Source organism: Cydia strobilella, chromosome 1 (assembly GCF_947568885.1).
Source record: "Cydia strobilella chromosome 1, ilCydStro3.1, whole genome shotgun sequence".
Classification (NCBI taxonomy): Eukaryota; Metazoa; Arthropoda; class Insecta; order Lepidoptera; family Tortricidae; genus Cydia; species Cydia strobilella.
The window spans coordinates 30565194-30583926 of NC_086041.1; the positions used below are offsets into that span (position 1 = coordinate 30565194).

The following is an 18733-nucleotide window of genomic DNA, read 5'->3' on the forward strand; positions in this document are numbered from 1 at the left end:
GACTTTACTCATTTGCATCTGCGCCCCGCTAACGGGAAAATAATGTTACAAAATGTAATTCCGGAATAATTTCACAACATTCAGCTGCATTTACTTAGTTAAATATTATTAAGCAGCTTTGCATAAATATAAATATTTCGACTATTCATTACAGATATTTTGTCGTTATAAGACTTAAATGTGATACTAATATTTGCTACCATATTAAATCTAATTATTTAAGTACTAGCTTTTGCCCGCGACTTCGTCTGCGTGGAGTTAGTGATTTGGGTAGCTTATTCAATCTGCTTTTTATCGATTTCCCATACAAACTTCCACCCCCATTTTCACCCTGTTAAAGGATGATTTCTGGGATAAAAGCTACTTTATGTCCTTCCCCGGGGCTCAAACTATTTCTATACCACATTTCAGCTAAATCGGTTCAGCGGTTTAAACGTGAAGAGGTAACATACAGACAGACAGACACACTTTCGCATTTATAATATTAGTATGGACTACGGATTTGTTGCGATACTCACGATTTTTTAGTTGCTACCATATTAAATCTATTATTTTAAAGGACGTGAATCATTTAACATAATCTCAATCGAATCTTCATCTTAAGTATTTCAATAGGGGATATTACTGCAATATTCTGCCACCAGAATGCAGCACTAGCCTTTTTAGTAAAGTAAAGTCTCATTTCAAGCATAGGCAGAGTGAATCATACTATCTTTGTCTTACACTAGTATTAGCACCCAAGAAAAAAGGATGAGTATAGTTTTTTTTGTTCTTATTTACTGACAATTAGGTTTGACCAACTATATATAACATTGAAACTTACAGATACATAACATTTTTAGGGTGTACGCTACTATTACTAAACTGAACGTATACGAGCGTTTGTTTGTGTACTTTAGAGGAAATAACTCCTCAGAGAACTAAAAAATAAACCTTATTATCTGTAATAAAATGAAACTGGATAAAACGGCCCCGCCTGACTTTGGAACTCCAGGTCAAGTTTACGGCCCTCTAAACTTTTGATGGTTTTTCTTGTGCTGACCGTACTAATGTTGAGCTGTAAATGTTTTGTAAAAACCGGCCAAGTGCGAGTCGGACTCGCGCACGAAGAGTTCCGTCACATTACGCAATAAACGGCAAAAAAATCACGTTTGTTGTATGGGAGCCCCACTTTTTTTTTCTTTTTTTTCGGTGTGGGAATGCTGTTACGCATCGTCCCCCTGACCTGAGGTGGGCCTATTATGCGGGGGGTATGTGGGACTCTCACCTCCCGGTCCCGTTTTTACCCTTTAGGTACGGAACCCTAATAAAAATGGAGGAAGCACAAAGGAATGGCTCAGCCGGACGGGGAAACTTGTTTGCTAAGATGGTAGTTGGTACAACTGTTTCAAGTATTTACTCCTGTTTTTCGCTGCACGACTTGTTTTCTGGTTAGCGTAGGAAAAATTTGAGAAGAGGTTTGGCGAGAGTAAATTTCCTACAAAACAACACTAGGAGTATATAACCAAACGGACACGCCACGTCTGTAATTTTCTGTACAAAAAAGTCTGCCAATTTTTGCGGGGAAGGGGAACGTCAATCGTCATACGTAACGTAAAAATAGCCATGTCAGATAAACGTCAGTCCATACAATGTGTATGACCATTGGCCGACTATTTTCGACAGAGGGGAACGCCTGTTAATGGCTACTCCGTTTGGTTATATCCTCCTAGAAACAACAGCGTAACACCATCCAAAGTTTACATTCGGATGGCGACTGAAGCAGCGTTGCGGCTATAGCGCTGTCGCGGGCGATGTCAATGTCAACCTCCTTGATGAAATGAGTGAAGGATTGAACATTCAGACAACGGCAGCTTCGCTTCTCGCTGATGGTAGGAGGTTGTTGCATCAGCGACCGTAAGAACGGTGTCACATTGTCCGATCCGATATCGGATGTAGGATCCTACATCCGCGTAGTCAGGCCGCGGGGGCGCGCCCGGGCGCTGGCTTTAGCGGTCACGCACACTACAACAAACATTATGCCTACACATACGCACACAAACAAATATTATCGTTCCGACAGCTGACGGGGGGCTCCGACATGGCTGAATTTATCGGAAGCGCCTTTCCGATATCGGATGTCGGAAGGCGCCTATGACAAAAACAGTTGCAGGAGAGAGCCATTGGCATTAAGTCCGCCTTTTTTGCGTTATTTATCGTTTTTTAGTAAGTAATAATGATTTATTAAATGCATTAATAAATACAGAGAAACGCATATATCTTACGACTTACATTTTACTTCCTTCCGACATCCGATATCGGATCGGTCAATGTGAAAACGCTCTAAGTGCTCTAACCGAAGAAGATGAAAGTGTGCGCTATTTTTGCATCCGCCAAACTGAAGCCTAGAATCAGTAGAATATAAAGAATAATATCATGTTCAAATACCCGTTTTATTAGCTTTATCAAATGCCCCTATTTGATTTGAATGCCCCTATTAAGGCAAGGCTGAATACTTTATCAATTTACCTACTCCTTCCTGGCTCTGTTTCCTATTCCACTGTTTCTACTACTAATACTAACCGAATCTTTTTCTCAGATCGCACTGGCCACAGAGAACTCCATCATCCTGCAGAACCTGGATTTCGCGGCCAGCGGCAGCTACTCCTGCGAGGTGTCCATAGACACGCCCATCTTCACAAAGGAGTCCAGCGAGAAGCAATTTACTGTTTTCCGTGAGTTCTCATCTTATCTATCAGTCTTTATTATTCATTTGTCTTTCCAACCCATCGCCGTTTGACCCGATTACATGTGTACAGATGTCTCTATCTTTTGTCTCGCTCACGCGACGGTGTGGTGCGTGCTTGATAAATGACTTCAGCGGAACCTTCAGAACGCATTTAGCCACACATGACACGCTATCTCCAGTGTTACCAACTTGGCAACAAGATGTTGAATTTAGCAACTTTTGAAACCTCCTGGCACTCAAACAAATAGTGGGGATCCGTTTAAGGGAATATTCGATGTCGTATTCTGATTATGAACGCAAAAAATATTTGGCCTTTGTATGGATGGTTGGCCGACTTGGACGACCTGCCCCATAGAAAAAAAATCTAATTTTTCCTAATCAGAACACGATTTCACTATTTTTGTAATACCTGTACATTTTCCATCCAAAAAATGTGGCCACAATACATTGTAGCAACTTTTCGCCCTCCGTTTAGCATATTTTAAAATTCCGAGTTGACAACACTGACACTATCATATAAAGAAAAGCTTTCCGTGGACTATTTGCGAGGTTACGCGTGATTGCAATTTGTTTTGGCGGGCTTCAATATCCCCCTTTTTTTACCCATGACATGACATGATTTGATGGGGGGGAAAGTTAGGAGATCGAAAGCGATGGTAAAACATGACATACAAAGGAGTGAACGTTTGAAACGTACGGTTGCGTGAAATGTAGTTTTGATTTACCGATTTACCGCCAATTGGGGTTCATTTTATCTTGAACCTAATTAGTTGTATGAAATTAGTTTTATCTTGTTATTTATAAACTACTTAACTATAGCAAAACTTTTGTGTAAAAAGCGATTAATAGTCACATTAAACTAATACCTATTAATAGCTGTTATAGATTCCCTAGTTGCTAGTTTTATAAAAAAATAGGTGCCTATCAATTACAAGCCGGGCCCTAATGCCATTATCATCGTTGATCGATAACAAGTTTTTTTCTAGAAGGAATTGCGTAAAGCGTGAAACATAATCCACGCAAACACTATCGTACAGCGAAAACATACCTATAATACAAACTTTATCTCGTTGCAACAAGGTTCAAAATCAAGCGTACTTTATTCAAAAAAGCGTGTTGGTTAAGACTTGTGTAAATTGAACGGTATAGGCATTGTGATAGGTACTTGAATTTCTCGGGAAACGTGCGTCTTATTCGTGGTAGGTACAGTAAGCATCAAATTTATAGTGACGGCCAAAGTGGCTATATATATCGTAACCATTTTAAGTGTCGAGGCAGTAGTGCAGCTGCGGTCGAAAATGGAATGTTACCTTTTTACTATCATAAGTACATATGGGGCGTTTCCTATGAAAAGGGACCTTATTGTCGATGGCGCTTACGCCGCACAGCGTCGCGCGGCATTGTATTTATATCGGAGCATCGTTTATAATGGCATAAGCGCCATCGACAATAAGGTCCCTTTTTATAGAAAATACCACATATAAGTAAGAGTACTATAATTACTTTTATAATAAAATGATCTGAATTATTATTCGATGTAATTATAATTATTATCAGAATGACTAGAATTAATGTAAGATGTGAGTAATTTACAGTTGCAATTGTTTATTCACCATAGAAATTTACAAACAGATAATAAAGTAACTAGTAACTACCGAACTAAGGCGTAATTCAGGCTTTTAGTGGTAAAAAATAAGTGTATCTGCAACAAGTTCCAATGTCTATGTGAGCGTTATCCTTACAGCATATATCACTTGGAGCCAACTCCGAGCAAGTTGGCTGAAGCCGTGTAAACTCCTTAGACATAACCAACATAACTTGAACACGAATAACTCGGGCAACATAATACTCGCGCTAAATAATAAACTGTCTGCCGCGGGACTGCTCTGCTACACAGTGCTGGCAGAGTTAGGACACTAGATTTATTACTAACACTAATTCAGTACAATACGAATTTACGTTTATTTATTATTGAAATGAAATAATTATTAATGACATCTTGGGAAACCCTTAAAATGAAGACAATGTACCTGATTTAGGTTTTTATTTGTAGTAGGTAACTGCTCGTGCATTTGCTCTCGAAAAGCACCATTTAGTGGAAAAGAAGTCGTTTCTTGGGTAAATCTTTTAGATATCGCAACAGCTGCCTATTTCTTTTAGATTTTTTTATTATCAACTGGTAAAATACATCAAATTGTATAATAATATTTTTCATAATGTCAATATTATCCAGAAAGAAAACTGAAGACCACGTTTGTATAGAGATGAAGTCTTTACTCTTAATATTCTTCCACGAAGTATCGCAAATCGCAACATAGTCTCTCCAAGTTGTGCGTTTAAACTAGTTCGGGAAGTTAGTGCCTAATTGGACAAGTTGTTGCGGACAAGACACAGGCACGGCTAACCTGGATTAAACTAACCACTACTTAATTCTGTTGAGATTATCGTACACGACTACAAACTACAATCCTCCTTTTAGTCGTGTCGGATATGGGTAGGTAAATATGGTATCAATGCATTTAGTATAATGTCCTGAACACAAATATATGGTTCCTTATTTTAGTATGTGGGTTGTTTTGCACATTGTAGTTTTTCCTCAGTCACCCGTTGACCACGAACGCTGTAAAGGGTTCGAAACGTCGGGATGTGTACTAAATTCAATATACGCGATATAATCAGATTTCATAGTTTTATTTCATGAGTAACTATCGCGGTAACCGAAGACAATATTACACAAATATATGATTGAAAAGTAATTGCATTCTGTTAGTTAGAGATAAACTAGTGGCTCTGTGAGCTGTAGACCTCGTGAATAAAATCATTAAATCGGCAAGCATTATTTAACATTTATTTAATATATTATGTACTTTCTAGGCTCTTATTTATTTGGTTATAATATAATTGTATTTTTTTAATTATAAGATGTAATGTTTCGAAAAGATGTGTCCCGCCGATTTTGTTGCCGGTCACATATTGGGATACCCTCCTCCAATTGAGGGGGGATTTAAATCTTCTCGAGGCAGAGGTGTAGGGTTAGAGCCAGTGTAGCTTTATTTGACGTTCATAAGCGCATTGTAATATGCCTACTTGAACAATAAACTATCTTTATAACCGCAAACATATACGTATGCAAATGGTTAAAAGGTTATTTATTTTATTATACAGTAAACATATACAAATGGTTACGAGGACTAAGTGACCATTGGGTGCTGCTTTTAATATTTTTCCACCCCTTCCAAAAACACAAAAAGGAGTACGACAATAAACCTTGGGACCCCTAAAGCGTTGACAATGAAAACAAGGAAAAGCGTGGTAAAAATATATCACTTTTAAACATAGTGGGTGGTTTACTACCAATCTTTTATCTACGTAAAAGAATAAAAATGTGTCAACAAAGTATCTAAGAAACAATTCTACATAGCATAGGTAAAAATGTAGCAATAGTTATATGTTTTACAAGGAGGCAAAGTTGTTGTTTAACCTCGCATGCTCATATTGACACCCGATCAAGCGAAAGATTCGCAAAATGCGAGTGGTTCGAAAAATGGGTTTTTGAGCGTTGCGAAGGTTTCTAATTTTGCCACCGAATGAAACACAACATTTTTCACCACACCAAGGAAAATACCTACTAACTATAAAATATCAAACAAAATCAAAGCAAATCGATTCAAAATGAGTTTTATTAAATATTTATTATTCAAAATCATCATTTAACCCTTAAATGCATGATTTTTTGTATAACTTATTAATAAATTGAAATAGATGTGTCATGCTGTATAAAAGTAATAAATGTGATTTTGGATAGCTGCATATTGAGCCACGGACCATCAAATATACGATGCATATATACATCATTATGCATTTAAGGGTTAAATGACTCAATTCTACCAGCAAGCATAAGAAAACAACTTTAAATTTGCATTTGATTACTTTGCCTCACGTGTGAATAAAATGCAACTTTCTTATCAGTTTTTGAACAATCAAGAGAAGTATGTTATTATTTATTTCATTCATGTGCCTTGTTATTAGGTAAATACGTATGAGTACAATGTCGTAATAACACTAGGAAAACCCTGTAACGTAGCCAAGAATTCCGTTATATTTTATCTCTCGAAAAAATCTCCGGGAACCTGGTAGTGGGCGTTGAAACGCCAAACACTTTTCCAATTCCAGATTTATGTTGGACCCGACACGTTTTCTATTATTGGGCTCCGCCCGTCACGATAAATAACAATTTATATTACTCGTTTTGTATACGCGCTGCTAAAGTGCATAAGTATAAAATACTAGCTTTTTCCCGCGACTTCGTCTGCGTGGAATTAGTAATTTGGGTACCTTAATTTTTTTTAAATTTGCTTTTAAATCCATCCTTTTTTTCCATCCACTCTATAAATTTGATTGATGATGATTTCGGGGATAAAAATTATTCTATATCCTTCCCCACAGCTCAAACTATCCTTATACCAAGTCTCATCTAAATCGGTTCAGCGGTTATTGATTCCCCATACAAATTTCCACCGCCTTGAGGGGTGAGTTCTGGGATAAAAAGTATCCTAATGTCCTTCCCCGGGACTCAATCTATCTGACCTATCTGTATACCAAACTTCAACTAAATCGGTTCAGTGGTTTAAGCGTGAAGAGGTAACAGACAGACACACTTTCGCATTTATAATATTATATAGTAGGTATATATAGTATACATAACGGCTCGTTGTTTACACAGTGGACAATTTAGAATACGATGATGGTAATAAACAACCGTAGAAAAGACAGTGTCAAACAAAGTAGCCATATATATCGTAAGTCGTAACATACCTACGTTACCATAGAAATCAATTATTGAAATGTTTTGTACAGAACACTGATTTAAACTTTCACGATTTTTACTCATTATTATTCACAGCGACGGGACCTAATCGCGTAAAATAAGTTCGTCGCGTAAATAAGACTCCTCCGAGTCTTCTTAGAGACCACGGGGACAACGCCGTCCTCGAAACGTCGGAGGTAAATTTAAAATTTGTATTGTACAGGTTATTAAAATGTCAGCAATGCCATGTTGCATAGATTATGCCAACCGTTTAACATCAGCTGGGTTGTATGCTTGGTAGCCACAGTCGTGGGGAAAAAATACAAGTCTACTCCTAAACTCATATTTTTTTATTATTAATTCAATTTTATTATTCATTTTATAACAATTCCAAATAGCCCGAAGCATTCTAAATAGCCTACGACAATATGTACGATGGCACGTATCGCAATCCAAACGAAACATACCTCCTTATGGTTGGGGAGCCCAAGAGGGGATTTTTGTAGTTACGCTAGCGCGTCACATTACTAGGACGATATAACCAAACGGAGTTAACCATTAACACTTAACAGGCGTTCCCCTCTGTCGAAAATAGTCGGCCAATGGTCATACACAATGTATGGACTGACATTTATCTGACATGGCTATTTTCACGTTATGTATACATTTGACGTTCCCCTCCCCCGCAAAAATCGGCAGACTTTTTTGTACAGAAAATTACAGACGTGGCGTCTCCGTTTGGTTATATCCTCCTAGTCAAGATTAAGACATGACTCATTATGAGTGATATCCTGCTACCCCGTGGAGTCTACCTTTATCACTTGCAGCCATCTATGTCGAGCCGTTAGTTGGTGGAGGCTTGGTGGGGGTTCAACAAATCGTTAAGCAGGTTGTGGATTTGGTAATTTCAATCCAAATTAATGCTGTAATTGTGCTATTACTAGATCTGACAATTATTTGACAATTGTTTAAATGTGAAAATCGAACTTGTGGTCGTCAGATTAAGAAAATGCGTACAAATAAGTGTAATATTAAGTTATAGAAAAATTATAGCATTAACTTGGAGCAAATCCACAATCTACTTAACGATTCTTTTAACCCTTCACCAACCCCCCGAAATTAAAAAAAATCTGTAGACGCTTTCCTGCTCGCTGCAAAAGAAAACTTTATATAACCTTTTTTTCTTCTTATCATCTAAACTTTCAAATCCAATAGGTCTCTACGACGCTCGAGTAACTACACATTTAGCATCGCCGGCTCCCCAGCTATTAAAAGTTCCCGAGTCAATTTAGTATCGTTTAATATTCTGTGAGAAAATGAGCGTTATACGCCACCGTTTTAAGTTGTAGCGCTGAAACTACTTCCTGACTGCAATTATTTACCAAGTTTTAATAGAATAGAATAGTTTTTATTCGTAAACACACATACATTAAAAGAACATAGTGAAAATAAAGTGTCACGAAATAATAAGTAATATAGTAAGTTTCTGTATTTCAATAGCTGTGTACTATGTAATCACGCTCCAACACATTTTGTTAATACATTTTTATCTTATTAGTTATTTTGCCTTTACGCACGTACGTAACGTATTTTTATTGTACATTATATTTTTAACATAGAGCAATAACGTCTCGTGCTCGTGAGTACGGCACATAACAAACATGACCGTATAGAAATGTAGAGGCCATATAGACCGCAAATCATAATCTACAAATATGAGTATACCTAGAACTGTACACTTTTACCAAAGATCTTTTACAGTTGAGTCACTCGCGACACCATTCCCGTGGGGTCATCTTTGAACTTGACTCAGACTTCTATAGTTATTCTAGTTCGTTGTACCATAAAAAAACGGCAAAAAAACACGTTTATTGTGGGAGCACCAATTAAATATTTATTTTATTCTGTTTTTAGTATTTCTTATTATAGCGGCAAGAAATACATCATCTATGGGTTATTTATCTTCACACATGTAGTCTCCGATTGCGAGTCCTAAGGAAAAAATAACATGGCCGTAGGTCTATTAGTATTTTAATTGCTGATTTTGCAAAATTGTCCTGTCTTGTTTGGTGTCCTCACATTCGATATGAAAAGTGGAGTGTCTCGGGTGAAAGGCTCCATTTCCGTCTCGGACTATAAAGGGGCCCACTGACTATCAGTCCGCCGGACGATATCGGCCTGTCAGTTAGAACAAAAATTTGACAGTTCCAAACAACTGACGGGCCTATATCGTCCGGCGGACTGATAGTTAGTGGGCCCCTTTAGTAAACTACCTCGACAGAAATGGATGCATTTCAACCCTTAGCTAACAATCAACTATTTATAGCGCACACATCTCTATTCAAACAAGACGTACGCATTTAAACATCTACGCAAATATCACGTCGCCACATTCAATTCCAAATCCGGCATCAAAAGTTCAGATGTATTTCAGTTTCCACCAAAAACAACATCATTAAAGGTCCATTTGAATTCACAATGAGGCACAACCATGACGCGCATAGCAAATAAGCAAATACCTGGCAAGTTTACTCGGCTAAACTAAGTTTCTTCAACTTTGGACTGTAGGCCGGCGGAATAGGAGGCAAGCTAGGGCTGGCACTCGGTACGCAAGGATTTCTGAATGGATTGAGGTTATTCGAAATCGGAAATGAAACGCTTACCTATTAGGTACTGAATGGCTTAATATTAGTCGCCGAGAGACAGGGCTCAAATTTAGTGGCCGCTTTGCTTCCGTAACTAGTTAACTAGTTCTCGTATTTGCAATATTTTAAATTATAGGTAGTACGTTTAGGCCTTAAGGCGAGGTATAAGGACAGATCAATGTGTTGTATTTTCGAGTTTATTTTATAATGAGCAAATTTTATGCAACCGTGTATGTAACGCAGCGTACTACGTAGGCGAACAAGACGCGGACGCTAAGCTAACCGATGCGGTGCGGGGTGAATCAATCCTTAGATACCTATTATAGGTGTCCTAAATGGGCGATCCCGTTGCGAGCGCGAACGCCGTGGGCCCGCCGCGCCGCTTCGCTTCGAGTTCGCGAGTTGTTCGCTTGCGTAAGACGCAGAAAGGATGACTCACGTTAGACCGGTCCGTGACCGGGCCGGAGCTTCCGGCGCTTACTTTTCTATGACATGACAGGTGATCACGTGGTGCTTTCCATAGAAAACGAAGCGCCGGAAGCTCCGGCCCGTACACGGCCCGGTCTAACGTGAGTCATCCTTAAGCTGCTTTGGGGTAACTTCGAAAGCGGGACAATTTTTTAAATGGCTGATATATATAAAACCAGAATAATAAATAAAACCATAAAAGCGTCTTCATACTTTAGCAACACTTACGCTACTGCCACGCTTACCAAGGCATTTTGCATACTGTTTTTATTTTATTTTATTTATTATTATTCGGAGATCCAACAGCTATTAACATGTCTATAGGTTTTATAAATATGATACAAAAAGCCAATTACTGGTTATCACCAGTAGCTACATATTAACAAAAACAATTGGTGTTGCATAAACAATAGTATTATCAGTAGAAAGTGCTTCTAGTTTAGTAGATATTTGCCATTTTCAATCCCCGGTTTCGTAATTACCCCAAAGCACCCAATCTGCAACCATTTACTAAGGCCCACCTACACCATCCCACTAGCCCGGGATTAAGCGTTAAACCGTTAACCCAGTGTCAAATTGTACTGTTATTGTTAACCCCAGGTTAGGGGAATGGTGCAAGTGGCCCTTAGTAGTTAGGATTAGGAATTTGAACAAATATTTCTTGTCATCAAATCTTATATCGGAAAATACAAGCCCCTGTAAGGTGTGTGGAACGATGGATAATGATAGATTTATGATGTGGAAGACTGGCGGGCTTCCTGGAGCCGCGAGATCGAATCTGGACGGAGCTGATAATTTTTTTCTTTATTTCAAAGATTGCAAATTATCTTTTCAAAATGCAGTCAGTTTACTCTAATTCAGATTTAACTTTTATTATTAGGTACTCTTATTTGTATTTTCTACTTGAAATATTATTCAAAACTTACGAGTACCTACCTACTTATATACTCCGTTGGTTCAGCGAGCCAAAATGGGCCGTTACGTCCAACTGTGGTCCGACTCGAGAAAGCGCCATTTTTCCTCTCCTCCCCATACCTCGTAACCTACTAGAAAATAAATGGTTTATAAAGCATTTCTATTACTAGTTTAACTACTTGTCACGTCCTCGAGCGGAATCAGTTCAGTTCAGATTCAATTTAGCCAACCAATTTTCTATAATTTGTCTAAATACTATCCAAAGACTCGAGGTTTAAACTTTTATTTCGGGTATAGGGATGATGACACATGTTGAATTTTATAACAAAATCTAGTAATATAGATAGCTAATGAGCAATTTATCACAAAAGTTTAGATATTAAAATAATATATGGAAATAATACAAAAATACAGGACTTAAAAGTTTCAAAATTTAAGTAATTTTTTAACTTCCAAAAAGGAAAAAAGTAAGGGTACCATTAGAATCCTTACATTTTATCCATAAAAAGATTGTATGGATTCTATATACATAAACGCAATATTTCACAGACAAAAACGTAATTTTCTTATTTTGTCCATACATTCAAAATGGGCTCTCAGTGAACTTGACGTCACGTTCTCTTATCGTTTTGTTAGAAGCGTTTTGCGAGTGAAGTACAACTGTCGGGCTATGACAATCATTTCTGACTTTTGTATTGCTTTAATGCAATGAGTCCCATATAGACATTTGATCCTAAAAATAAACCTGATCGATTGATACCATTAATGAAAATTTGTCATCTAGCCTATTGTAGCCAAAATGACAACTACGTACACTAATAGTTTCGTCGCAGTCTGGCCGTCCGTATGGTACTATTTATAATTTAGTGCCTAGTAAAATCTAAAATATATTTTAGAGGGGACACTATGAAATGTTATATAAGTTAGTCGTTAAGGATCGAAGTGAGCAACCAAGTCATAGCAAACGCTTGTTTAGGTGTCTATTAGATTAGAGAACCATATGACGTAGACCGTAGACAGTATTTTAGTATTTTATATTCTTAATTAGTTCCAAGACACGCTCGGAAAGCTCGATAAAAATCACGTTTAAAACCAACTCGAGCTCACGTCTTACAGTTTTTTCCAACGAAGCTGTATTTCCACTGATCCCTTCCTAGATATCCAATATCAATCAGCAATTTAAGGAAAAAGCAACTCTGACTGCGACTAATCAAAGTTGTCTTTAGGTACATGAACACGGAATTGAGATATTTATTTTCGAAATTATGTTTCCCATTTCATTCGGACCATTTATCAAGCTGCCGCGTTTTTATCGACAGCCCGGAATACCTGGTTATATTTAAATATCAACAAAACATGCATTTCACGTTAACGATTGCTTTCATTCATTACATTACATTGCTTTTCACTTGGAAAATATTTTTTAATAACTGCTTGTAAAATACATACATAAATAATAACATTGACGACCCAAGCAAGTATGTCTTGCAAATATAAACTTTAAATTCCAAATATGGAACCGGAAAGAATTAACACGAGTCATATTCTTATTGTATTCCATACACAGTGCCCCGTTTACAATGATCTTAAGTATATCTACGTAAACAATATCCAGTTTATCTTTTCAGGTTCTAAGAATGTCGACCCGTCTCAGGCTCAGAACGCACAGCAATTAATTTCTTTCGTTGCGGTTTCAGAACCGCAAAAAGTGTAACGTACGGCATGCTTCATAAGCGCACGCACTAGGCTGAAACCGCAAGAAATTAGACTGAACCTGAACCCGCAAGCAATTAATCGCAGGGCGTTCGAAGCCTTAATTCTACTGAATTTTAACGAAACCAACGTCATGCTTTTCAAAATTCGTCCTCGCTTCCCGCTTTTTGTTATTAATGTTCTGCTTGGCGAATTACCGTCGTGCCTGCTCATTTATCACTATTACCTGATGTCATTCCTGTAGGTTACAGAAGTGTCGCCTCTGCTGAGGCTTACTCAGAAATACGAATTGTATACCTATCTGATATTAAAATTTTAGCGCATCTTGCTCGCATGCATAATTATTATGTTGGTGCGAGAGAAAAGCAATGAGATTACTTATTATCAATCGCCGTTAAAAATATCTATCTATCAACCACAAGAGTACCTATGATAATACTAAGCCTTCCCCCATCGAGTGCGCTGTTTTATAGTTAATAAAGCGCGAGACCCGTATTACCTATGCGTGATCATAAATTTAGTTCGTCGGGGGCGATACTCTTGGCTGGCGTTGTGAATGAAGCCCTGTTCATACTGACGAATCTCATGACAAAGGCTGAAATCGCGGCCAGAGCTATAAGTCTTCTGATGGACATTTATCTTTATGTACCTTTAATCGCATCACGCGCAGATGACCTTTGCAAAATAAAATTGTAAAGGTCGCCGTGTCGTAGTCAGCAAGAAGCCAAGCGGGAAAACTATGAAAAATTAACTGCTCAAACTGTTAAAGGAAAAAGCAACATACAATACAAATATAGGCACATTAATCAATCAGATAACCATTGCTTCTCCTTGAACGACGCAACCGATTGCGCCTGTCTGAGCGAAACCGGCAGCTCATTCCACAGCTTCACTGAACGCACTGCGAAGGACTTGTTGTATCCACGAGATTTGTGAGAGGGGATGGCAAGTGATAAATTCGCGCTAGAACGCAGACGGTGGCCACTGCCTTCAGCCAGAAATAGAAATTTTTGAGAGAGGTATAGCTACTTGGGTCAAAAACTTTTTTAGTATGCGTAAAGGTTGCGCTTTTTCTGTGGACATCATAAAATAAATGAAATTCCTTGCGTTATCCTCAGAGGCATGTTAAAACCTTTTTCATCGCACTTGCTTAGTAAGCGAGTTATTTCACGCATGTGCAGCGGGAGGTAAAGTCCATTTTACTCCCACGGGAGTTATAGCTTTTTTATTTAATGATGTCACTAACTCATACAAACCAAGTAGCTTTTAAGTAAAATACTTCTTAAAAGTCGAGGTATAAAATTAGTTAAAACTCAACTCATAATAAGGGATGAAAATTCCGGAAAAAAATCAAATGTTTTTTTCGGGAATTTTACAAAATTTCGTTTTTTACAGTCTCAATGCCATAAACAAACACATTAGACATGCAACCTTAACCTACTTGTTTAAATTCCTAATTAAGTATATTGAAAAATACATTGTATTTTTCGAAAGAAGCTCGAAGGGAAAAAAATGTTTCTACGAAAATGAATTATTATTTTTAACAATTAGATCAACGTTTTATATCGGTAGTATTAGCGAATTAAATTTCTTAATCAGTAATTTAATTTAATAATCCGGTAGATTAAAAGGTAATTAATAACAATAAAATGTCAAGCGCTAGATTAAAGCGCGCGTGGACTATGTTGATACATATAATTTTAGCCATAGATAACGACAATTTTTAATTGCTTAGAAAAGGGAAAAGGTTCCGTAAACTCAGGTAACTATTGTCCTATACTACAACTATGGTCTAGTTTTTAACGTTGATTATTCTATTACGAGTCTTTCTGATTTGTACTCGTTACATTTATTTTAGAGCTTAGATATAGTTATGCTTTTTCTATATTTTTATATCGCTTTGGACCATAGTTGTAAGTTGTGGACTAAAGTTACCTGAGTTTACGGTTCTCAATTTACATACCAGATTTTTTTATGTTGGTGACCTTTAAGGACAAAATTAAGCATCAGTTTTTAGGGTTCTGTGATCCACGATAGTCATTGGGACCTTACAGGAATGTAAACACACAATTTCACGGTAGTTATCTCGCCAAAGATAAAGGATTAAGTCGTATATATAAATACTCGAGTTTGCTTAGACTAGTCAAATCAAACAACATGCGCGCGCTTATGATCGTTCTTCTGTGTGCCACTGTGGGTAAGGCGGCGGACTGGTCCGACTACCATCGGAGGGTGGGCATTCCAGAAGCAGAAAGAATAAGACAAGCCGAGCAAACCATGTTCATCAACAGAATCGTCGGCGGAGTGATCGCCCCCGTCTACCAACACCCTTACCTCGCTGGGCTGATCATGGACCTCATCGGGCTGCCCCATAACTCGGCTTGCGGGGGCTCCGTCATATCCAGCACCAGGATCCTCACAGCAGCTCACTGCTGGAATGACGGCAACTTCCAAGCCTGGAGATTCACCGTCGTGCTCGGTTCAGCTTTCCTCTACCACGGTGGCTTGAGAAAATTTGCGTCCGCCGTAGCGCCCCATCCACACTACAAGGCCACAACGCTAGCCAACGACGTTGCTATTCTATATCTTCCTACGCCTATCCAGTTCTCTCACGCGGTTCAACCAGTGCTGCTGCCAATAGGACCATGGAAAGACTTCGATCTACACAACATATGGGCGTACGCGTCAGGATACGGAAGGTATTCTGACGTGACTAACCCTACTATTAACACTATGGTAAGAAACGTATTTCTTCGAATAATTACAAATGAGGAATGTTCTAGAGTGTACGGTAATATGGTTACCGAGTCAAACGTGTGTACGTGTGGGCAAGGAGGGGTAGGTATTTGCCGAGGCGACTCGGGAGGACCGCTGATTGTGCAGAACGCGGGACAAAACGTCTTGGTCGGAGTGAGCTCATTCGTCGCTAGCGACGGATGTAAGCTGGGACATCCGTCTGCTTTTGCCCGAGTCACTTCCTATGTGGATTGGATACGCTTGCATTTATAATGTGAACTAAAGCCACAGAGCGTGTGAAACTCCACAATATCGTTATTTAGGAATAATCTTACGTTTTGTTATTTTTGTACCTGTTTTTGTTGTTTATTACGCAAAAAGTTAAAAAATGTCCTAGGACATTTTTGAAAAATTTCACAGGAAATAAGGGAAACATTTATTATGGAAATTAACAATTTCGACTCCTTTGGACATTTCCCAATTTTGAAACTTTCTTACAGCACATCAGCATCAGTGACACTTAGTACTTAAATTTCAAGCAGCCTTAAATTCAACAAAAAACGTTATAGGAAGCAGTAATTAGTGTCTATCGGTCGTTAAGTAACGTATTAGTTTCCAGCAAGCCGTGTCACCTAAGCTAATGGAAAATTCAAAATGACGGCCTCGGAAATTGACTAATGGAACCGATCTGTCTGTATTCCGTATAGACCGCGGTAAACCGTCGTGATTTATAATTATACAGATAGCTTGTGTACACAAATAAATTGTACCTATTGTATTATATCGGGTTGAACAGAATGAGGGACTTTTATGCAAACGGAGAATTGATTAGGATAACTTTGTAGGGTTGTCACTGTTATAAAAATATTTAATTTTAATGATTTTGTTTTACTTTTTAACCTAGCTTTACGAATATAATAACTCGATTGCAGATCACTTAGATAACAATATCATTTTAGCTCAGTCTATAAAGGTAGGTAGTATCGGGAATGTGAACTGAATTGCAAGACATGTTTAATAAATCAATGTAAGGTAAGCTCCCATATCAAAAGTAAGCTGGAGGGGAGGTCTTTATTCGGCAGTGGCTTTCGTCCGCATAGAATGTGTAGGTAAATATTTTTTTATTACACATTTGACAAAGTTATGGGCAAAACTAGTCCAACGTTGGAACGGAGACATTAATCAAGAAATCGAGCTTATTCTGCTGTGATTCGTGACATGAATCCCCATCAGCAGTTTAATAACTCAGTGGTTTGTCTGCCTAAATCAAACGGTTGATAAATTTCCCGAGGGCCCATCGTCGACGCATACGTTTAAATATCTGGGTGACTGACGTCGTCGGCCGTCGCCGAAATAACTCGTATTTATTGTACATTTATAATGAGGTAATTCATTATTCTCACTTTTTGAGCCTACCATATGTTAAAAATTGTAAACGTGTTATTTTTATTACTGAATGCGGCACCTTGTTTATTAATATTAATGAACAGTAGGTAGGTACCGAATAGGGCTCCCGGTATCCGTGTTACACGCCGAAACGAATACCCGTGTTCTTAAGCCCGGCGGTACTAAGAACCCGGTTTACACGGAACCGCCGGGATTCGAAAACGTTTCGAAGGAACGTTCCCAAGAAACGTATCTCAGACACGTATCTCCGTTTACACGGGTACTTAAGACCGTTCCGAACGGGTCTGAATACTCCGAACCAGTTTGAGCCAATGTACAATGGTAACAAGGTCCACTTTCCACTATTATTATGTTGACTTCAGATGAATTAGTTTGTCGTACGATTTTTAAAAGTAAAACTTTTATTCTATCGCTCCAATTTATTAAGTTAACATTAAAACCGCGATTTTAATACCGTAATTCGAATTAATTTCCGAATTTTTTTAGTTAAATGCCTACAATCCGAAAAAAGTTTCACTTGCATCGTGGTTTCATAAAACCGCACAATTACTTTTTTTTTATTGTTTTTAACCGTATTGATAAAACATAGGTACTGAGCCATCTTCCTATTTTTAATAGTAGGTATATATAATTCTTATTTTAAACTATTTATATCATTTAATAAAACCGATTGCTTCTAAGCTAATTACATAAATTTGATATCGATCATAGTTTTTTTTTATAATTACATAATGGTATAGTATTTTTTCGTTAATAATAGGTGTGCAGACAGAATACAATGTTAATTAAAAATAACAGTTTAATTATTTCGTGGTTATTTTTATCTCGGGTGTATTACTGCTTTGCGAAAACAACAAACCTGCCAACGGCGCAAAAAAAGTTAGGTACACAAAAGCGGGATTATCGAGTAATCATGCTCAAATGAAAAGCAGAATTTTACCCAAGAACCATAAAAACCCATACTACCTTGGATAACTTGCGATAATATTGCTAAATACATTAAGATAGATCTTTAAATTGGTAATCATTCATAATTCACTTTGGTCACTTTCTCACTAGCGTTCAGGTAATAAACTTAAATGGTCCATCCATCCATTGTTTTCCAATATCCTTTTGTTTGTCATCGTCGAAAACATGTAGGTTCCCAAACTATTATCACAAGTGTCACCGCCAATTATAAGCTTTATGTCGTTGTAATAAGGTCAAAACATCTGCACAAGAAAATGTTTTCAATTGTTTTGTAGCCGCGCCGCACTAAAAAGCGTTTTACTATGGTAAGAGGTACCTAGAGCAAAAACAATTAGAATTTATTGA

General features: G+C 37.8%; 2 protein-coding genes across 2 annotated transcripts in view; both read left to right on the forward strand.

Annotated features, from left to right (window-relative positions):
• LOC134747897 (uncharacterized) overlaps positions 1-18733 on the forward strand; it is a 53033-nt gene that overhangs the window by 25486 nt on the left and 8814 nt on the right. Inside the window, exon 3 of the mRNA XM_063682577.1 lies at positions 2579-2714. Within this exon, the coding sequence (XP_063538647.1) occupies positions 2579-2714 (136 nt within the window). The remainder of the gene's footprint in view (positions 1-2578; positions 2715-18733) is intronic.
• LOC134743266 (brachyurin-like) lies at positions 15439-16292 on the forward strand. Its single transcript, XM_063676676.1, has one exon. The coding sequence runs from the start codon at positions 15446-15448 to the stop codon at positions 16283-16285; it is 840 nt and encodes a 279-aa protein (XP_063532746.1). The 5' UTR covers positions 15439-15445; the 3' UTR covers positions 16286-16292.